Below are 23,367 nucleotides of genomic sequence, written 5' to 3'. Positions count from 1 at the left end.
CTCTCTTTCTCTTTCACTTTTATTTTTCACTCTTTGTTTCTCTCTCTCTCTCTTCTCTCTGTTTCTCTCTTTCTTTCTCTCTCTTCCTCCCTCTCTCTCTTCCTCCCTCTCTCTCTTCCTCCCTCTTTCTCTTCCTCCCTCTTTCTTTCTCTCTTTCTCCACACACCCCTCTCTCTTGTTTTTCTCTCTTTCTTTGTTTGATTGTAGGAGTAGTATGTTGATAGAGCTTCCACACGCACAAAAAAAATAATTCTTCTACAGATGTTCCTCGGGTTACAACAGTTCATTTAGTGACCGTTTGAAGTTACAACGGCACTGAAAAAAGTTACCTACGACCGTTTTTCACCCTTACGACCATTGCCCCATCCCCGTTGTCACGTGAACAAAATTCAGACACTTGGCAACTGACTCATACTTATGACCATTGCAGTGTCATGACGGGATCCCCTTCCAACGAGCAAAGTCCGTGGGAAAACCCAGATTCATTTAACGACCATGTTCCTAATTTAACAACCGCAGTGGCGAGAGAGGTTGTAAAACAGGGCAACATTGGCTCAAGAAACGTCTCGCTTCGCAACAGAAGGCTTGGGCTCAATTTCAGTTGTAAGACGAGAACTACCCACATTTGTTGGGGGGGGGGGTTTGCCAGAAATTGGGGTCCTGTCTAAACTAGTACCCTATTGTTATAAAATTCAAAAACATTAAAAACAGAAATGAAAACCTGCAACCACAATTCAGCTTTGAATCCAAAGTTTTTTTTTTCATGGTTAGTTCAAAGATGAAAAATGCCAGAGATTTGCACCAGTACTTCAGTAAGACTTGGTTCTCATCGCAACACGGGTCAGAGATAGCAGCCAAGTCCAGGGAGGAGCAGCTACTATCAGTGGCATCGACATGATCACAAGCGTTCATTTTTATACCTTTTTCACATCTCCTCCGTTCCCTAGGAGTTAGCAATAGCAATAGCAGTTAGACTTATATACCGCTTCATAGGGCTTTCAGCCCTCTCTAAGCGGTTTACAGAGTCAGCATATCGCCCCCACAGTCTGGGTCCTCATTTCACCCACCTCGGAAGGATGGAAGGCTGAGTCAACCCTGAGCCGGTGAGATTTGAACCGCCGAACTGCAGAACTAGCAGTCAGCTGAAGTGGGTGCAGTACAGCACTCTAACCACTGCGCCACCTCCGTTAACTTCCTCTTTTTGCAGGAAAAGGCTCCTCCTTTTCCCGTACTTCAATGGGCCCATCTGAGATTTCCTACCCGCCGCGCTTCCACTTCCTCGTGCATTTGATGTCCCAGACAGTCTCCACATCCCACCACTCCCACCGTGTACATTGGAAGTTCTCAGACACCTGTTACTGTTTTTTTCTGCAATCTGTTTTTTATTTTTATTTTTAAACATAAAATAAAAAAAACAATATAAAAAAATGATCTCATCCATTACATACAGCATGTCGTTTGGTTACAAGTATTTTTGCATCCCTATTCTCAATTACATTTACCATCACAGATTTTTCATCTAATATAACTAAATAGCTCGCTTTCATTGTACAAGGTATATTCAATTACAATTAATATTTTTTTTCCAATGAACCTAATTCCCTTACATTCTTGGTTGTCTGTTTAATAACAATATACCTTTATATAATCGCAGATCCCGATATGAAAGAGATTTACCAACCATTTATATTTGTATATCCCTGTTTTCAATTATGTATAATCCCATCAATCATCCATCGAGTATGCTTATGTTCATTATTATCCTTGTACATCATACCTTCAAACAAAGAGGTTATTCCTTCATTTTTCAACAAGGTATTCTAAATAGTCACTTCACTTCACTTTGGAGCCGAGGTGGCGCAGTGGTTAGGGTGCAGTACTGCAGGCCACTTCAGCTGACTGCTATCTGCAGTTCGGCGGTTCAAATCTCACCGGCTCAAGCTTGACTCAGCCTTCCATCCTTCCGAGGTGGGTGAAATGAGGACCCAGATTGTGGGGGGCGATACACTGACTCTGTAAACCGCTTAGAGAGGTCTGAAAGCCCTATGAAGCGGTATATAAGTCTAACTGCTATTGCTATTGCTATATATACCAACAGACACCTGTTACTTTTGATTCAAAGCTGAATTGTGGTTGCGTATTTGAATTTCTAGTGTTTTTGAATTTTATAACACTATGGAACCCCAAGTTCACCTCTGGGATTGGCCCACCCACTCAAATGTGTTGCCCCCCACGTCCAGTCCGAGATCTTATTTTTTTCCCCTGTTGTTTAGAGTTTGGTATTCTTTGATGGATTTCTCCTCTGTCGCTTCTTTATCTTTAATTATCCTTCTTAATTGCTCTGGGGGAAAAGCTCCAATAAGGTGTCCCCCCCCCCCCCCCGGTCCCATTTTCTTCGGAGAACAATTTCGTTGAGAATAAATATTTCATCCTCCAGTTGTTTTGTTTTTTTTGGATGGCTTTGACATCTGTAGCCGTTTATTAATGGGTTTCTATGGTGCTGGCCTGGAAAATGAGATACAAGGACGAAATGCCAAGAGGAGAAAACAATCTTATAATAATAATAATAATAATAATAAGGATAATAATACGGGGAAGGAAATTGAAAAAGTATTTTAATCTGTCTCCAGCACCGTTCGGCTAGGCTGGGGTGGAGATAAGCCATAATGAAAAACTACCGTGATATTAAACAAGTAAACAGGTACATTACGGAAGGGAGTCTGAGCAGAGATCTGGGTAGTAAGAGGCTAGACCATCTTACTACAGGTAGTCCTCGAGTTACAACAGTTCACTTAGTGACTGAAGTTATAACGGCACTGAAAAAGGTGACTTAAGACTGTTTTTCACACTTATGACCGTTGCTGTTAGTTGCTGCAGGATTTGCCAATCACTAAACACATTGGAAGTTGTGGGCTACTTATGTAGGATTCTCTTACGTTGTTGACAGAAGAAAATTGGCTTTGGCCAAGGTTAATGCTTGACCCTTGGACTGCAAGGCCATCCAACCGGTCAGTCCTGGAGGAGATCAACCCTGGCTGCTCTTTAGAAGACCAGATCCTGAAAAGGAAACTCAAAGACTTTGGCCACCTAAGGGGAAGGAAGAAGGACTCCCTGGAGAAGAGCCTCATGCTGGGAATGATGGGGGGCAAAAGAAGAAGAAAGGGACGGCAGAGAAGGAGGTGGCTGGATGGAGTCACCAAAGCAGTTGGCGTGAGCTTAAATGGACTCCAGAGGATGGTAGAGGACAGGAAGGCCTGGAGGAACGTGGTCCATGGGGTTGCGATGGGTTGGACATGACTTTGCAACTAACAACAACTACCACAATGCTTGACCCGCAAGAGCTCTGAATTAACCCCTTAACGGAGAGTGTTTTGCTGCCCATCCATTCATGGTGCCCGTGTAGTAATATTCCTCCTCTTTGTACACCAATCCAGCTTTTTTTTAAAATTAAAAATACCACCTTCTTTTCTATAAGAAACCTTAGAAAACAGCAAAAACCCGTCGTGATTGCTGTATGGAAATTTTTTAAGTATAATTAAAATCTAATAGGTGGCTTTCATGTTAGAAGCCAATTAGCTACACCGTTCCCCATTTAATATCTGAATTGTAACACATGTTTTGTTGCTTGATGTTTCGTGCAGAATTTTGACCTGTGACCCTGCGAGCGAAATCTGAATTAAATACAAGCTGCCCAGATTGGCTGGTTTCAGGCAGCGCATTAAATCGCAAAAAAGCTAGCCGAGTTTAATATTTACCAGTCATAACATTTGCAAATGTATTTGGTAGGGTTTTTTTTTTTAACCTGGCCTAGTCCAACATATTATCTGAGATTCCAGATGGAAAATACACACACACACACACACACACACACACACACACACACACACACATATATGTTGTATTTTTTCTATCTATCTATCTATCTATCTATCTATCTATCTATCTATCTATACACACACACACATAAATGCATGCATACATACATACATACATATATTTAGAGTCACAACCCCTGGTAAGCCCCAATTATGGGAGGAAGCTAACTGCTTCCATCATCTGTCAATCGGCTCATCACAAGAGTCCATCACGACAGAAACCCAATATTTTTACTGTTGCCTTTGTTACACATTTTGTATTATATTTGTGCTGATAAATAAATAAAGGGAGACTAGTATAGATCTATCTCAAGCTATTTAGCTCTCATCAGCTAGCCATACCCTTACTGGGATTTGAACCCTTACTGGGATTTGAACCCTTACTGGGATTTGAACCCTTACTGGGATTTGAACCTGTGCTGTATTGCATCTTAGGCAAACGTCTTAGCCATTAAGCCACAGATCTCCTTATCAGCTGAATATATGAAAATACACACACACACACACACACAAATATATATATATATATATATATATATATATATATATATATATATATATATATATATGTGTGTTTTTTTATTTGTGCTGATAAATAAATAAAGGGAGACTAGTATAGATCTATTTCAAGCTATTTAGCTCTCATCAGCTAGCCATACCCTTACTGGGATTTGAAAATAAATCAAATAAAAAAACACAAATATAACAAAGGCAACAGTAAAAAAATATTGGGTTTCTGTCGTGATGGACTCTTGTGACGAGCCGAAGGACAGATGATGGAAGCAGTTAGCTTCTTCCCATAATTGGGGCTTACCAGGGGTTGTAAAAATCTAATATATATATATATATATATATATATATATATATATATATATATATATATATATATATATATATATATATATATATATATATATATATATATATTTCAGCCACCCAGGAGTAAATATTTACCTCTGTGTCAGATTTTGTAGCTCATGGAATTAGAAAACTATTGATTCAAGACTAGGTAAGATAAAGTCCTGTTTCACATCCAGCAGAACAAAATGCACTTGTGAGAGGCGAGTTGTAAGGTTGTATGGTGGGAAATAGTTCTCGACTTACAACAGTTCATTTAGTGAGCGTTCAAAGTTACAAAGCAAACTGAAAAGAAGTTTTTAATCATTATGAATCCCCCATAAAGTCACCAGAGGTGGGTTCCTACCAGTTCGCACCAGTTCGATAGAACCGGTTCATCAAATCTACCGAACCGGTTAGAAGAGGTTCCACCAGTGGACCCGGAAAGCAGGCCACACCTACAGAAGAGGTTCCAAAGTTTTTTTGAAACCCACCACTGAAAGTCACATAATCAAAATTCAGATGCTTGGCAAGTGACTCCCACTTATGACGGTTGCAGCGTCATGCGATCCCATTTTGTGACCTTGTGGCATTCTCAAAGGAAAAAAAAAACAGGAAGTCCAGTTGCCTCTTGAAAAAGCACCTTTGGGGCTGAGAATCGTTTTTATTTTATTATTATCTGGAAGGAAACCAGTAGTATGAATTAAAGCAAATTTGCTGCATGGGGGATGCCCATGTAACCTTTTTAAAAAGATCTGCAGATGAACCAGCAGTTATGGAGGAGTCTCGTGCCCATCCAATATCGAATCCTCCTCCTCTGTCTATCCTTGACATTTATAAGATTCTAGTCCTCAGTGATCTATTATTTTTCATTTCCAAAACAGCGGTGTTGCTTGACCTTATTATGTTCTGTTAGAATGCCAGAGGCATCATGATAGTAGTCTCCATCAAATCCTAAATCCACAACAGACACTTATATTTTCTATACTTGCTCGATAAACTTTTAAGGTGCTTCTCCCAGGAAAACTGGCTTCTCGGTGCAGCTTAAGAGAACCACAATATCACACCCCGTTGAGTTCATTGGCGCTGGCCAGCGACGCCCACACAAGAGAGCTTAAATTGAGTACTGGGTTTTATGAGTTCAGGTGGAAATTGAGTTTTATTCCAGACGGCTTATATTGAACCATAAATTAACCAAAGGCCCTGCGTTCACTCCACAGACACGAAACATGAAGAAACAAACAAGCCAAGGTTAAAATTGAGCAAGTTTTACGAAGAAGAAATTACCCAACAGTGAGAACAATTAATCAGAGGAGCAGCTTGCCACCCAGAGTAGGGGTTGTGATAAAGGAGCGCACGGCCATTTATTCAGGACTTCCCAAAGGTGCTTTTTCAAGAGGCAACTGGACTTCCTTTGTTTTTTCCTTGAAGACCTTTCCCTTCTCATCCAAGAAGCTTCTTCTGTTCTAGGGAACAGTTCTGAAGCTTCTGAAGAGGCTTCTTGGATGAGAAGCGAAAGTTCTTCAAAAAGAAACCCCAGAACGTCCAGTTGAAAAAAGCACCTTTGGGACAATCGTGACCAGGATGACTTGAGAACCTCCATAGACACCTCCTTTGAAAACGTTTCGTTCTCATCTAAGGAGCTTCTTCAATTCTGAAGAAGAACTGGAGAAGCTTCTGGGACAAGAAGCGAAACCTCTTCAGAGAAAAATCAGAAAGTCCAGTTGCCTCCTGAAAAAAGCATCTTTGGGACAACCGTGATCTGGATGGCTGGAGAATCCCCATAGATATTTCTCCAGGATGCAATAAAGTCACCCCTCTTGAGCAAGGGGTTGGAGTAGATGGCCTCCAAGGTCCCTCCCAGCCCTATCATTCTATGATTCAAATTTAGCATGAAGTTCAAAAGAACACCAACTAGCAGTCCAGTTAAAAACTCCTTAATTTTGCAATTTTGCAATACTCTAGACTGGTCTGGACTGGACTGGACCAGGGCGGGGTAGAGTAGGGTAGTTGGTAAGTCAGTAAACCTGGTTGTTAAGTGAATCTGGCTTCCCCATTGATTTTGGTGATCAGAAGGTCACAAGAGGGGGGGGGTCTCATGACCCCCGGGACACTGCAATCATCATAAATACATTCCAGTGCCAGGTCTGCAACTTCCTTTTGAATCTTTGGCCCGCCACACTTTCTATTATTCTACTATGCCTTTTTCTATTGCGGGAAAATGGGAGGAGGGATTGTAAGGAGTTAGATGCTAGGTAGCCATAACAACATTCTTTCTAGGAAGCCAAGGTCATCCTTTGTCTCTGCATCTCTGCACCTGACTGGAACTGGATAGGAGGAAGCTGCCAGCTGGCAGTGGGAGATTGGACCATGGGATGGGCTTGTGGGTGTGGGGGGCAAGATCTTGAACTTTCAACTGGGTGGGGAAAACCGGGAAGCTTTCAGATTCGGGTTTTCCCAGATGTGCCAACATGGCTGTCTTCATCAATTGGAACTTTGAGGAATCCTTTGCCTTGGACTCTGATTTAATTTTGGAAGCCATTTGGATCCCTGCCAGCCAGTTGCCAGACCTTTGAATTCTGATCACATGACAACGGGGAATGCTGTAATGGTTATAAGTGTGAAAATAGCAATAGCAATAGCAGTAGACTTATATACCGCTTCATAGGGCTTTCAGCCCTCTCTAAGCGGTTTACAGAGAGTCAGCATATTTCCCCCAACAACAATCCGGGTCCTCATTTTACCCACCTCGGAAGGATGGAAGGCTGAGTCAACCCTGAGCCGGTGGGATTTGAACCGTTGAACTGCTGATCTAGCAGTAGCCTGCAGTGCTGCATTTAACCACTCACCCCTCGGGAAAAGGGGCCATGTCACTTTTTTTCACTGCTGTTGTAACTTTGAATGAACCTAAACGAAGCATTGTAAGTTGAGGACCGGACCGCCTGTACATATTCAATGCATCCCTCGTCTTTTAATCTTTTAATGATTTTTTAAAATGGTTTTTATAACTTGCAAGTCACCTTGTAGAGAAGATGGACAGGGAAGAAATGGAATAAATAAATACTGTCCCCGTCCTTTAATTTCCCCGGACACGTTTTCTGGAAAGGAAACTTTTATTATAGAGTACAAGAACCACAATTATTTCCCCCACCTCTCTTTGATTTTCCTAAGAAAAACGTTTTTAAAGGGAGATTTTATTCCCAGCACTTGACCCATTTTCCTGGCTCGTCTTTTAACCCACTTTCCAGTTTATATTTGCACTGCATGCTTCTTTCCCCCCACTAAAGCTTGCATTTTGCCTTTAATGTGTTTTGTGACACAACTGTTGGGTGTCGACAGTTGTGCGATTCTGAAGGGCTGTGCAAAGGCTTCGGAAAAGAGGTTTCGCGATGTGTGTTGGTGCGTGCAAAGCGCCTCTCTCGAAATCCGGGGGGGGGGGGAAACGCTCTGGTTCTCTCTCTCTCTCTCTCTCTCTCTCTCTCTCACACACACACACACACACACACACACACACACACACATATATTAACGGAATAACTTTGCAAACCGATTCTCCACGAGTCGAAGCAGACTCTTTGCCTGCACAGCTCCCGAAACCAGAGATAGTCCTTGATTTAGGACAATTCATTAGGAATGACCACAGGACTGGAAAAAAAGTGACTTACGGCTGTTTTTTCACACATACGTCCATTGCAGCATTCCCGTGGTCATGTGATTAAAGGCTTGGCAACTGGCATGTACTTGTGACGGTTACATCGTCCCGAAATCGAGTGAACCCTTTTTGCAATTTTCTGAACAAGCAAAGTTGACGTTGATGCTGGATTTGCTTAACAACCGTGTGCCTAACTTAACGACGACCGTGATCCACTTAACCACTGTGGCAAGAAAGGTCGTAAAACGGGGTGAAGTTCACTTAAACTCTGTCTTGCTTAGCGATGGAAATGTTGGAATCCTTTGAGGACTAAATGCGGATGAACACGAAGGTTCTCCGTGAACTGAAGCCCGTAAGAGTTTAGCACCTTCTTTATTTAAATTATAGAACTTTGATCTATAATTTGAATAAATTGATCTAAATCAAATAAACTGGCCTAGGCAGTTTTTGACCGTAATGACATTATCTACCTCTGTAAAAGAATAAAAGGTTGTCCCCGACTTACGACCACAACTGAGCCCAATTGTTAAGTGAGACATTTGTTACGGGAGTTTTGATTCATTTTACAACCTTTTGTGCCACAATTGTTAAGTAAATCACTACAGTTAGCAAGTTAGTCACACGGTTGTTGAGTGAATCTGGCTTCCCCTTGTCAGAAGGTCACAAAAGGGGATCCACAACGGTCATAAGTATGAGTCCATTGCGAAGCATCCAATCACATGACCGTAAGAAGCTAAACGGTCGCAAGTGTGAAAAACAGCCATTAGTCACTTTTTTCAGTGCCCTGTAACTTGGAACGGTCATTAAATGAACTGTTGCAAGTCTGAGGACTACCTTTCAGTGCAGTTGGGAAGGGAAGTTGTCACTGTGCAGTTTTGGAAAGGAGCCATTTCTCCTCACCAAAGTTGTGTCATTCTGTGGGAAAAGTTTATTTTTCACCTCCTGATTGTAAATTATTCACAGCTTTCTGTATTTTCTCCCCCCTCCTGCAAGATCTGTGAATAAGAAAAAAAAATTGGACATGCTGTTATCCATTAGTTTATCCTATACTTATCTCGAGATTGGAATAATCCAGAGGGGATGTCGGTTTTATTCGACAAAGGGCAGATTATTTTAAAAAGAATCTTCTTTATTGCTCAATCTGGACCATTTTTTTGGGCTATAGGCAATTAAGAGATGGAGAGAGAGAGAGAAAAAACCTGTTTATGTTTTCTTCCTTAGATCCCGTCGGGAATTACCCAGCATTGGAAAAACAGATCAATAATTTATAATTGTCTTGCCTGTAGCTGGGAATTAAAATAATGTCCTTTTTTTTTTTTTAATAGAGAGAGAAAGGAAGAATGCCAGCAGTGCCTATTGACACGGATGTATTCCGCGGACGGACCTGTTTTATTTAATTTTGTTTTCTCAACCTTATAGGAAATCAATGGGTTGACAGCGCCATTGGTCAACCAAGACAGAGAGAAAAACGCGGAGAAGAGAAGCCAGCCACTAAAATCGGAGAAAGAAGCTTTGTTGATAGGTAAGATAACTCTGCATGCTCCTTTTCCCAAGTATAACGTCCCAGGGTCTTCGGGAAGAAGAATCAGACTTTGGCGTATTCTGCGTTTCAGTGGGTGAGACCCCAGGAAATAGGAGGAACCCCCCCCCTAGATTTGGATAAGTTGGCTACGTTAAGAAATTAAAAAAACATGGTTCTGAAACTAAACATTTTTTATAAATCCACGCAATGTAGCCCTTTATGGAAATATCTGCAAGTGTGCCTTAATGAGTTGGTACAAACATCTCATGAACTTCATGGAGGGTTTGCAGTAGCCTAGAGCGGGAGGCTGTGAGTTCAATCCTAGGTAAGAGGCAGATATTTCTCTCTCTCTGGGCACAATGAGAATATATCTGCTGAACCAAACTCTACATTGGCAACAGGGAAAGGCATCCGGCCATTCAGTTGCCCAGACTCCAACCCATAAGGGATTTTGGGGACATTAAAAGATGATGATGATCTCATGAACTTTGTGTTTCATTCAGGATTTTCAGATCTACCTGCATTCTTTTCGGGGGGGGGGTGCAAGGATTCATTAATCCATAGATTAGAGCAGAAGTGGGATTGAGCCAGTTCGGACCGGTTCAAGCGAACCGGTTGTTAAAATTCTGTCCTGTTCAGTAAACTGGCTAATCTCACCACTGGCTGGCCACGCTCCTGCCCATTTTTCAGACCATTTTTTTGGCCTGTTTTCGGGCCATTTGGGGGGCTGCAATTTCAAAAAATGGCCCCAAAACAGCTGAAAACACGGCCGAAAAATGGGTGGGGGCAGGGCCAGCCAGTGGTGGGATTAGTCCGAACAGGTCAGAATTGCTGATTCCACCTCTGGATTAGACATGGTCTCTAATCCCTGAATCTCCAGGTCTTCCGGTGGTAGCTATGATGGATTCAGATGAGTCACAAAATGTGGTTGAAGAACCTCCAGGGCAGAAATGAAAAGGTTGCTTGTTTGTTCATCTGATCCTGGCTTGCTCCAGTAGCAGGTCATGCAACCATGGCTTTCATTAATTGACAGGACTTAATTATCTGTAGGTCATTTGTAGCTGCCAAATATAATTCTCTTTGGAAAGTCATGGGATCTCCCTCTCAAAAGAAATGGCCCATTTTGAATCTGGATTTAATACATCTGCCTAAAACATAGACATGCTGGTTGAGGATTGAAGTCATTTGCACACCAACAAATTGTTAACGGGGAACCTTTAGAGTTCCTTTGCTGTGTTTCTTGATACTTGAATCATGCTTCAAATGGTCACTAAAGGAACGGTCATAAGTTGAGAACTACCCATATATGTTCTCTGTAGCTATCTGTTCTGAACCCCCCCCCTCCTCCGTCCAGGAATGAAAGCCGAGACAAACGTAAATGAGAATGTTTTTTAATCAGTCCAGACTCTCGTTGGCTGAAAGCCAAATCAACAAAGAGATAAGCACTCTGGCAGCAAGTCCTACAAACCTTGGCAGCAATGCAAACAAACTCTGGCAGCAATCCAGCCTGCCAGGTTTGTTTCTGGTTAGTCCCTAACGTTGACTTCTGCAAGAAGGGCGTGGCACAAGCAGTCTCTTTTATAATCTGGAGAGGAGCTTAATAAGCATCAGCTGAGCGTAATTACCTCCTGTAATTACGTAGTTTTTCTTGACACGGAGTAGCCCTTCGATGGCGTGCATCCTGGAACAACTCACAAGTGGTTTCTGGATCACTCTCTCTTCTCTCCTCCCCACTGATCCAAGGCTCAGGCGCCACCTGGTGTCCAACCAGTCTCTTTGCGTCCTGCTCGGAGTCGGAACCCTGTCCAGGGTCCTCCACATCCTCCAGGGCCGACTCATAAGGCCCCTCGCTGTCGGAGTCTGGTGGCAGCTCCAACGGCTCCTGCCGGGCCACAACAGCTATCCATTGACTAATTTCCTCTGCGTCCATCCATATGATCAAGATAGATTGTTATAGGCCGTTGCTGCTAGCAGAGACAAAGTTAATTTATGGGGAAGAAAGCTATATTTTTTTTACCCCTTTAATTCATTGATCATCTATGCTAGCTTGTGTTGGTTGCATGAGATCAGGTTTTCAAAATGAGAAAAATATGAATGGAAAAAAATGTGGCTTAATTTGCACGCTAATCTGAATCTGGATGTAACCCATGCTGAAATTGTTTTAAAAAATAATAATTCCACGCAGGCTAACGCTGACCAGGGTTGATAGCCAACACATGTTCCTAATCAGAGCCACCGAAGAAGTAGGGGGGGAAAAGCAATAATTTTATTATTCAAATGCCTTCACATTTTGATGGGCAAATCAGGCATAACATGCGGAGCTGCAAAAATCCTTTCCAGCACGTCTTTCATTGAATGTAATTTTTTTCTTCCATTTTTTTTTGGGGGGGGGTGTCACTTGGCTATGAACTCTTAATTCTTGAAAGCTAAGGGTTTGGGTTGAAATTCGTCTCCTTGCTGAATTGTTTCAGAATCACAAGTGCCGACTTTCGAATGAAATCCAGATGCATTGGTGTACAATGATTATTTTATCCTACTCTGTGTGGCCCGAATGAATTATCAAAATTTCATTTTAATGCAGGTATCATATCAACATTCCTTCACGTTCATCCTTTCGGAGCGAATATTGAATATCTCTGGTCGTATATGCAGCAGCTGGACTCGCGGGTAAATTGGATTCGTAACTTATTATTATTATTATTATTATTTTATTTATTGTCATCAAATATGAATTAGATAACAGATATAAGTATAGATTGTTATTATTTTTTTTGCGAGGGAGGGTTGGAATTAAGAAAAATGAGATGAGGTAAGATGAAGCGTCTCCATCTTTTTCCAAAACGGCGAATAGAATAGTTTTAGGTCCTCATTCCTGCTTTTTTGCTGAGGTTCAAACACAAATCCCAGAGACAGGTAACCCCTAAATACGATTAAGAAGATTCATCGGGTGTCCTCCATATCTGATACTTTCTACCACTTTACATCTATTCATTCTTTACTGCATTGAAATCCAGGCATCAGATCTGGATTGTGTAAGCAGAGTTTGTATAAACAGAGAGATAGAATCAAAACCACGTGACGTATTAACCCCTCTGGAATGAGCTGCCCCTGGAGCTTCGTATAATCCCTGACCTCCGGTCCTTCCGACGCACCCTAAAAAGTTGGCTTTTCCAGCAAGCCAGCCTGGCCTGAACAAAACAAATCAAATTATTGATTACTGTTAATTTTAATTTTAATTCTTTTTTTAAAAAAATGTGTCATTGTCAATTTTAATTGGGTTTGGGATATCCTGTTTAATTTCTTCTTAACTTTTGTATTATGTGTTTCTTTCAATGTTGTACGCCGCCCTGAGTCCTTGGCAGAAGGGCGGCATATAAATCGAATAAACCTAAACCTAAACCTCTTTATAAAGCCTTAGTAAGGCTGCACCTGGAATATTCTGCATCCAGTTTTGGTCGCCCCATTACAAAAAAAAGATGTTGAGACTTTGGAAATAGTGCGAAGAAGAGCAACGAAGATGATTAAAGGTCTGGAGACCAAAACGCACGAAGAACGGTTGCAGAATTTAGGTTTGGCTAGTGTAGAGAGAGAAAAAATTCTAGGGGGGGGGGGGGACATGATAGCAATCTTCCAGTATTTGAAAGGCCGGGTGTCAATTTATTCCCCAAAGCACCAGAAGGCAAGACAAGAAACAATGGATGAAAACTAATCAAGGAGAGGAGCAACCTGGAATTAAGGAGAAACTTTCGAAGAGAGAGAACAATTAAACAGTGGAACGACTTGCCTCCAGAAGTTGTGGATGTTCTATCACTGGAGGCTTTTAAGAAGAGACTGGACAGTCACTTGTCTGAAATAGTTCTCCTGCTTGAGCAGGGGGGGTTGGAGTAGAAGACCTCCAAGGTCCCTTCCATCTCTATTCTGATTGATTCTGAATTTTCAAATACTTTTTTATTTTCCACTTTCATAACATACAATCACATGTATACTATCACATAGCCAATATCCTATTGTATTAAGTAGTAATTACATCAGTTCCTGTTGGCATCAACGCCCAAAAAGATAAAAACCCATTATTAGCTCTTCTGCTCTCCATACACCTCTTTCTTCTACCTCTCTCCTACCTCCTTTCTTCCCTCCATCATCCTTTCCTACTCTACTTCCCCTTCCTTTCTCCTTCTCCTCTCTCCTCATTCCACTCCTCCTTATTCTCCTCATCTTCCCCCCTTACCCTCTCTCCTATCCCTCTCTTCCCACCTTTCTTCTCCCTTCTGTTTCCCACTCTTCCTCTCATTGGTGTATTTCCGCTTCTGAGCAAACTCCATTCTATGTTGATGGTATTTATGCTTCCATATCAATATATTTAACATATTAGATCTTCTGCTCTCCATACACCTCTTTCTTCTACCTCTCTCCTACCTCCTTTCTTCCCTCCATCATCCTTTTCTACTCTACTTCCCCTTCCCTTCTCCTTCTTCTCCCTCTTCATTCCACTCCTCCTTATTCTCCTCATCTTCCCCCCTTACCCTCTCTTCCTATCCCTCTCTTCCCACCTTTCTTCTCCCTTCTGCTTCCCACTCTTCCTCTCATTGGTGTATTTCTGCTTCCATACTACTCTACTTCCCCTTCCTTTCTCCTTCTCCTCTCTCTTCATTCCACTCCTCCTTCTCCTCCTCATCTTTCCCCCTTACCCTCTCTCCTATCCCTCTCTTCCTATCTTTCTTCTCTCCTCTGTTTCCCACTCTTCCTCCCATTGGTGTATTTCCGCTTCTGATTGATTGATTGATTGATCATAATAGAACAATAGAGATGGAAGAGACCTTGGAGGTCCTATAATCCAACTTCCCTGTATCATTTCAGACAAATGATTGTCCAATCTCTTCTTACAAAACTTCCAGTGATGGAGCACCCACAACCTCTGGAGATCTTTTACCCATAATTTGGTTAAAAACATTGACATACACAGAAAGTCTCTTTTTCTCGGGTCCCCTTTGGTGGATTTCCCCGGGGTGAAGAATTCTCAGATGCTTCCTTAAGTTTGAAGAACAAAGCAGAAGTTAGACAGATGATAAGATGTATTGAAGCCAAGTTAACCGGAGTCTAAAAACGCATGCCAGGAAAAATATATGCCAATGTATATTGCTCATAGCTAAAACAGAATAACATTTGGAAATTGGAGTATGAAAGTTTGACTGAAAATAGACTCTATTTTTCCCCTGCCTTCTTGATTCCAATATATAAATCATTGGGTTTCTGGGAGACATTCTCTGGATTTTAGATTTAGATAACTTGATTTGTAGGTTACTGTGAAACTGTTACACACAATGATGGTGATAATTATGTGATGATGATGATGGATTCTAGTTGATGTTGTTACAACTGCACAAAATGCCTAGGGAAAATGTGTGTGTTCTCTCACACATGTGTATTTGGCAACATAATCAGAGAAATCCAGACACAAACATTATTCCATAGGCAGTAGGCCATGCGGTTAATATCATTCATTTAATCCTTGCTAGAAGTTTCCTAGAAGGGACGCAGTGGCTCAGTGGCTAAGATAAGCTTGTCGATTAGAAAGGTCGGCAGTTCGGGGGTTCGAATCCCTAGCACCACGTAATGGAGGGAGCTCCCGTGACTTGTCCCAGCTTCTGCCAACCTAGCAGTTCAAAAGCACGTAAAAAATGCAAGTAGAAAAATAGGAACCACCTTTGGTGGGAAGGGAACAGCATTCCGTGCTCCTTCGGCATTGAGTCATGCTGGCCACATGACCACGGAGACGTCTTCGGACAGTGCTGGCTCTTCGGCTTTGGAACGGAGATGAGCAGCGCCCCCTAGAGTCGGGAACGACTAGCACTTTTGTGCGCAGGGAACATTTACCTTTACTGTAGAAGTTTCCAAGAAGAGTACTGAACAGTCCCCTGAATTGTCTGTCAGGCAATCAACGTGAACACAAATTTCACTCTGTATGCTGCTTGAAATAGGGGGAATGTAATCAGCATGTATCTGTGATGGGTGTTCGGCAGAACAATCTCAGAGTTCGTGGCTCCTCTGCCAGCATCGAGCAGAAATGGTTTCTTGGGCACTTTAGAAAATGAAGGGAAAATAGTTAAGTGACGTATTTCTCAAGAGTGGGACAAACGGGATGCTGTCTGCCCAATTAAGGGATCAAAATCTCTGGGCATTCTCCTTTTTTTCCTCCCCCCCTATGAATTTTGTAATACCTGTAATCAGTCAAGGCCTCTTGGCCAACATTCTGCTTTAATGTCCTTTTAGTTCGATCGCTCCTGGTCTTTCTTTCTTATCCTGGTTTCATTTTCTGCTTTTGTTCTCTCCTCTCTGCTACCATCCGTAACGGGATGGGACTTTTCAGCGGCTGCCTGGTGCTGAAGAGTGTGACAACCCCTTCCGAGCAGGCGGCCTCTGGAGATGCTCAGTCATCCGAATCATAGTTGTCTCAAAGATGCTTTTTCAAAAGGCAACTGGGCCTGTTTTTTCTTTTTCCCTTGAAGGAAGGTGAAGACGTTTCACTTCTCATCTAAGAAGCTTGATCAGTTCTAGTGGAACGGTCGGAACTAATCAATCAATCACAACAGAGCTGGAAGGGACCTTGGAGGTCTTCTAGTCCAACCCCCTGCTCAAGCAGGAGACCCTAAACTGTTTCAGACAAGTGGCTGTCCGATCTCGTCTTGAGTGATGGAGCATAACTTCTGGTGGCAAGCCATTCCACTGGTTAATTGATCTTCTCGCTGTAAGGGAAATTCCTCCTTAGTTCTAGGTTTCTCTCCTTGATTAGTTTCCATCCATTCTTTCTTCTCCTGCTTTCTGGTGCTTTGGGAAATAAGTTGACTCCCTCCTCTTGGTGGCAGCCCCTCAAAATACTGGGATACTGGGAGAGAGGAGTGGTAGAGGGGGAGGGGAAGTAGGGTAGAGGGGGATGATGGAGGGAAGATGGAAAGTTGGAGGGGGCGGAAGAAAGAGGGGTACGGAGAGTGGAAGAGGTATATTGGGCTTCTATTGGAGTTTGAGTTTGAGTTTCATTTTATTTATATTTCTGGGGGTATTGTTGACAAGAGGAATTGCTGTGATTATTGTTTAATGTTGTATGGCCCCGGTTATGCACAGTATATATGTGACTGTACGAAAATGGAAAATAAAAACATTTAATGAGAAAAAAGCGATGCTAAAAAGGCATTGCACACCAGAAAGAAAAAAAATACTGGAAGACTGCTATCATATCCTCCCTAGTCCTTCTTTTCTTTAGACTGGCCAAACCCAAATCCTGCCACCGTTCTTCATGCGTTTTTGTCTGCAGGCTTTTAATCATCCTAGTTGCTCTTCTTTGCACTTTTTCCAAAGTCTCAACATCTTTTTTGTAATGTAGTGGCCAAAACTGGATACAGGTATTCCTGGCGTGGCCTTACTAAGGCTTTAATCAAGCGGTACTAATACTTTGCGTGATTTTGATTCTATGTTTATACAACCCAGGATTGTATTAGCTTTTTGGGGCTGCAGCCACCCGCAGCTGGCTCTGGTTTAAGTGATTTCATCCCCACCGTCATCCAGCAGCCAGAACTGATGACGCTTCTTAAGATGAGAAGCGAAACGTCTTCTTCCTCAAAGGGAAAAAAAAACAGTCTCCAGATAGCTTATGATTAAGATCAGGAATGATATAAATTATTTAAGGTTAGCCTAGCAAGGAGGAGCTAAGTTCAATGTAAAGATGTTATCAATTTTCTATTCTTTTTTCCAATATATTTTAGAATGTTTTTGTTAAAGATTTATACCGTGTATGGGTTCTGGGAAGTTGGGGGAGGGAAGGCTGGGGGGGGGCTTGGGGGGTGGGAGGGAGGGATGTATATTAGGCTTGACGAGGGGTGTTAGATTTTAATGTAATATGATTGCACATGTATACTGTCTTCTCTTATTTTTTCTTTAAAACTAAGATATGTTAAGTATATTGATATGGAAGCATAACTTGAGAGACCGCCTTCTGCCAATTACCTCCCTCCGACCGATTAGATCGCACAGACTGGGCCTCCTCCGAATCCCATCCGCCAGTCAATGTCGACTGGCGACTACACGGAGGAGAGCCTTTTCTGTTGCAGCTCCGACCCTATGGAACAATCTCCCCGTCGAGATCCGCACCCTCACCACCATCCAGACCTTTCGCGCAGCCCTCAAGATCTGGCTATCCCGTCAGGCCTGGGGATAGGTTCCCAATTTACCCGCCCGAGTGTTGACTGCTGAATGAAAGTTGTGTTTTATTATTTTTCTTTTGTTCACATTTTGTTTGTTTTTTGATATTGCACCCCCTTCCCCGTGATTGTAAGCCGCCCTGAGTCCCCTCAGGGAAAAGGGCGGCCTATAAATCTTAATAAATGATAAATGATAAATGATAAATACCATCAACATAGAATGGAGTTTGCTCAGAAGCTGAAATACACTAATGAGAGGAAGACTGGGAAACAGAGGAGAGAAGAAAGATGGGAAGAGAGGGATAGGAGAGAGAGTAAGGGGGGAAGATGAGGAGGAGAAGGAGGAGTGGAATGAAGAGAGAGGAGAAGGAGAAAGGAAGGGGAAGTAGAGTAGGAAAGGATGATGGAGGGAAGAAAGGAGGTAGGAGAGAGGCAGAAGAAAGAGGTGTATGGAGAGCATACACCTCTTTCTTCTGCCTCTGGAGTCCAGAGGTTGTGGGTGCTCCATCACTGGAAGTTTTTTGTAAGAAGAGATTGGGCAAGCATTTGTCTGAAATGATACAGGGAAGTTGGATTATAGGACCTCCAAGGTCTCTTCCATCTCTATTGTTCTATTATGATCAATCAATCAATCAGAAGCGGAAATACACCAATGGGAGGAAGAGTGGGAAGCAGAGAAGAAAGATAGGAAGAGAGGGATAGGAGAGAGGGTAAGGGGGGAAGATGAGGAGGAGAAGGAGGAGTGGAATGAAGAGAGAGGAGAAGGAGAAAGGAAGGGGAAGTAGAGCAGGAAAGGATGATGGAGGGAAGAAAGGAGGTAGGAGAGAGGTAGAAGAAAGAGGTGTATGGAGAGCAGAAGATCTAATATGTTAAGTATATTGATATGGAAGCATAAATACCATCAACATAGAATGGAGTTTGCTCAGAAGCAGAAATACACCAATGAGAGGAAGAGTGGGAGAACAGAGGAGAGAAGAAAGATGGGAAGAGAGGGATAGGAGAGAGGGAAAGGGGGGAAAATGAGGAAGATAAGGAGGAGTGGAATGAAGAGAGAGGAGAAGGAGAAAGGAAGGCGAAGTAGATTAGGAAAGGATGATGGAGGGAAGAAAGGAGGTAGGAGAGAGGCAGAAGAAAGAGGTGTATGGAGAGCAGAAGAGCTAATAATGGGTTTTTATCTTTCTGGGCGTTGATGACAAAGAGGAACTGATGTAATTACTACTTAATACAATAGGATATTGGCTATGTAATAGTATACATGTGATTATATGTTATGAAAATGGAAAATAAAAAAAGTATATTTATAAAAGGGAAAAACACCAGTCCAGCTGCCTTTTGAAAAAAGCACTTTTGAGACTTTCAAGCAGTCCTTTTCAACCTTTAGGGCAGAGGTGTCCAAACTTGGGAGCTTTAAAGACTTGTGGACTTCAACTCCCAGAATTCCCCAGCCAGACAAATGATTGTCCAATCTCTTCTTACAAAACTTTCAGTGATGGAGCACTCACAACTTCTGGAGATCTTTTACCCATAATTTGGTAAAAACATCGAGATACACAAAAAGTCTCTGCTACTTGGGTCCTCTTTGGTGTGGACTTTCCAGGGGTGAAGAATTCTCAGACGCTTCCCAAAGTTTGAAGCTGGTTGGGGAATTCTGGGAGTTGAAATCCACAAGTCTTAAAATTCCCAAGTTTGGACACCCCTGGTTTAAGGAATGGAGACTTCAACTCCCAGAATTCCCCAGTCAATATGGGCCCATCAATATCAGGAACCTAGACATTTTCCATATATTTAGCTAGGTGGGCCCCACGTTAAGCTCCAAGGCCTTCAGATGATGGTTAGAAATGTTCTCTATGATCTCCAGTTTTCCAAGAGCTTTTTGTTCTGGTTCCTACTATTTCGGTTTCCCAACAGAAAAACAAGTGTGCAAGAGAAGGCTGGGTAACCATCTCTTGCGTACAATGTTGACTGGCAGATGATCTAATCTTCTCATCTTCTAGATCAGTGTTTCTCAACCTTGGCCACTTGAAGATGTCTGGACTTCAACTCCCAGAATTCCCCAGCCAGCGAATGCTGGCTGGGGAATTCTGGGAGTTGAAGTCCAGACATCTTCAAGTGACCAAGGTTGAAAAACACTGTTCTAGATCTCCCTTAAAATCCTGAAGACTGGAGATGTTTCCCACCCCCATGGCTTCCCTTGGGTAGAACATCTCCTGCTTCTCCTCCATGCTGTTCCCCCTATTGGCACTGGTTTTCCATGGTCTCCTTTTAATTTGCATTTAGTACTAAGAAATAAAAATATTTAATAAAATATATATTCATGAGAAATCATACAAATATATCTCTTCTCCTCCTCCTCCTCCTTCCTCCTCTTCCTCTTCTCCTTTTTCTTTCTCCTTCCCCTTCTTCTTCTTCCTCTTCTTCTCCATCCTCCCCTTCCCACTCCTCCACTTCTCTTTCTTCTCCTTTTTTTCTTTTTTCTTCCTCCTACTCCTCCTTTTTCACCTTCTTTGTCTTCTTCTCCTTCCTTCTCCTCCTCTTCTTCTTCTTCCTCCCCCTCCTCCCCTCCTCTTCCTTCTTCTCCTTCCTCTTCCTCTTCTCCTTCTTCCTTCCCCTTCTTCTTCTTCCTCTTCTCCTTCTTCCCCTTCCCCTCCTCTTCTTCTCCTTCTCCTTTTTTCCTTTTCTTCTTCCTCCTCCTTTCTCTCCTTCTTTTCTTCTTCTCTTTCCTTCTCCTTCTTCCTCCCCTCCTCTTCCTTCTTCTCCTTCCTCTTCCTCTTCTCCTTCTTCCTTCCCCTTCTTCTTCTTCCTCTTCTCCTTCTTCCCCTTTCCCTCCTCTTCTTCTCCTTCTCCTTTTTTCCTTTTCTTCCTCCTCCTCCTCCTTTCTCTCCTTCTTTTCTTCTTCTCCTTCCTTCTCCTCCTCCTCTTCTTCTTCTTCCTCCCCTCCTCCCCTTCTTCTCCTTCCCCTTCCTCTTCTCCTTCTTCCTTCTCCTTCCCCTTCTTCTTCTTCCTCTTCTCCTTCTTCCCCTTCCCCTCCTCTTCTTCTCCTTCTTCTCCTTTTTTCCTTTTCTTCTTCCTCCTCCTCCTTTCTCTCCTTTTCTTCTTCTCCTTCCTTCTCCTCTTCTTCTTCTTCCTCCCCTCCTCCTCCTTCTTCTCCTTCCTCTTCTCCTTCTTCCTTCTCCTTCCCCTTCTTCTTCCTCTTCTCCTTCTTCCCCTTCCCCTCCTCTTCTTCTCCTTCTTCTCCTTTTTTCCTTTTCTTCTTCCTCCTCCTCCTTTCTCTCCTTCTTTGTCTTCTTCTCCTTCCTCCTCCCCCTCTCCTCCTCCTCCTCCTCTTCTTCTTCTTCTTCTTCTCCTTCTTCTCTTCTTCTTCTTCTTCTTCTCATTCTTCTTCCTCCTCTTCCTTCTCCTTCCTCCCTAGATCTCAGCGAACGAAATAGAAATGCTTTTGATGAGGCTTCCACGTATGTTTAAGCAAGAGTTTTCCGGTGTCGGAGCCACGCTGGAAAAACGGTGGAAATTTTGTGCCTTCGAAGGGATTAAAACGACTTGACCAGGGTTTGGATCCGAACGCCCTTGGGAAGAACGTTTTTTTACGGACAGCGGTGGCAGAGGCGAGCCGGAAGTATTAAAGGAGGAGAATTAGGTTTGGCTCTTCCCCTTTCCAAACCTGATTTTAGTTGCATTCGTGATGTCCTCTCGTGAAAATATGTAGTCGTGTGCCAGTTCCAAAAACAAAAAAGGGAAAAAAAACAAACCGCTCCTGAAATGTTTCCTATGAAAACTCAAAACCAACCGAAAACTCTACAATCATAATGATGTCATCGTTTAAAGCAGTGTTTCTCAACCTTGGCAACTTGAAGATGTCTGGACTTCAACTCCCAGAATTCCCCAGCCAGCGAATGCTGGCTGGGGAATTCTGGGAGTTGAAGTCCAGACATCTTCAAGTTGCCAAGGTTGAGAAACACTGGTTTAAAGTACACACCTGTTATTAGCTCACCTTGAGCCAAAGGGAAGGCGGCTTCCCGGTTTTCTAAGCTGCAACAGTGTCTCAGTGAATGATATGGTAGATCTTCCTCCAAATTCTCATACCCAAGGGTCTTTCCGTTTCATACGAAGACAAACAAAAACAAAAATAAAAATCCAATTTCATAGTGTGAGAAACGAGTAACATACCAAAAGCAAACTTGAAAAAGGAAAAAAAATATGTGTTTGAACAGTTATTTGTATTTTGTAAATTAAGTTCTATCTGCTCTACCAGGGACTAATATTGCCTTATTGCCAGAGGCCTGAAAAGGAAAAAAAATAAAAAATAAAAACCCGAAACAAAACAATAATAAAAAAAACACAGACACACAAATGTTCTCGGATTCTTTGACGATGCTTTCTGCAGAATATTATTTTTCTAACGTCACGATTCTCCATTCTGAGTTCCTTCGACATGGATTTGCATATCAATTTTCATAAAACGTGTAAATAAAGAGGAAGGCAGTGTTACTGTAATTGTATTTGGTATGTAACATTCAGGGTTATGTATCTGAGAATAAGTATGCATTACTGTTACAGATTTTATAGCAAATATATTGATTTTTTTTTTCAATAAATAGGAATTCTACCATAGTCGGAGTTTTACCTGCTGCCTTTTTTTAAAAAAATGTATTTATTTTATACTGTCCCCCATCTCCTCATCTACCATAATTTTCAGAGTATAAGACGCTCCGAAGTATAAGACGCACCTAGCTTTTGGGGAGGAGAACAAGGGTGGAAAATCTGCCTCCACCTCCCAGCAATTTGCCTCCTTGCAGCAAACAGAAAACAGTACACACAATATACACTGTTTGTAGTGTTAGATTTCAGACTATAGCAATAGCAATAGCAGTTAGACTTATATACCACTTCATATGGCTTTCAGTCCTCTCTAAGCGGTTTACAGAGTCAGCATATTTGCCCCCAACAACAATCCGGGTCCTCATTTTACCCACCTCGGAAGGACGGAAGGCTGAGTCAACCCTGAGCCGGTGAGATTAGCAATAGCAATAGCAGCTAGACTTATATACCGCTTCATAGGGCTTCCAGCCCTCGCTAAGCGGTTTACAGAGTCAGCATATTTGCCCCCAACAACAATCCGGGTCCTCATTTTACCCACCTCGGAAGGATGGAAGGCTGAGTCGACCTTGAGCCGGTGAGATTTGAACCGCTGAACTGCAGATAACAGTCAGCTGAAGTGGCCTGCAGTACTGCACCCTAGCCACTGCGCCACCTCGGCTCTCTATACCTATACAGATGCTGTTAAAATTGATG

At 42.4% G+C, this 23,367-nt stretch overlaps 1 protein-coding gene across 1 annotated transcript in view; it reads left to right on the top strand.

Annotated features, from left to right (window-relative positions):
• Window positions 1-21,619, top strand: part of ENOX1 (ecto-NOX disulfide-thiol exchanger 1) — a 132,600-nt gene extending 110,981 nt beyond the window's left edge. Inside the window, exons 10-12 of the mRNA XM_032226638.1 lie at window positions 9,784-9,886; window positions 12,468-12,553; window positions 21,488-21,619. Of these exons, the coding sequence (XP_032082529.1) occupies window positions 9,784-9,886; window positions 12,468-12,553; window positions 21,488-21,619 (321 nt within the window). The remainder of the gene's footprint in view (window positions 1-9,783; window positions 9,887-12,467; window positions 12,554-21,487) is intronic.
• The last annotated feature ends 1,748 nt before the right edge of the window (window positions 21,620-23,367 follow it).

This window comes from Thamnophis elegans, chromosome 11 (genome assembly GCF_009769535.1).
Source record: "Thamnophis elegans isolate rThaEle1 chromosome 11, rThaEle1.pri, whole genome shotgun sequence".
NCBI lineage: Eukaryota > Metazoa > Chordata > Lepidosauria > Squamata > Colubridae > Thamnophis > Thamnophis elegans.
The sequence above is the reverse complement of the archived record's forward strand: the minus strand, read 5'-3'. Positions and strand labels throughout refer to the sequence as shown.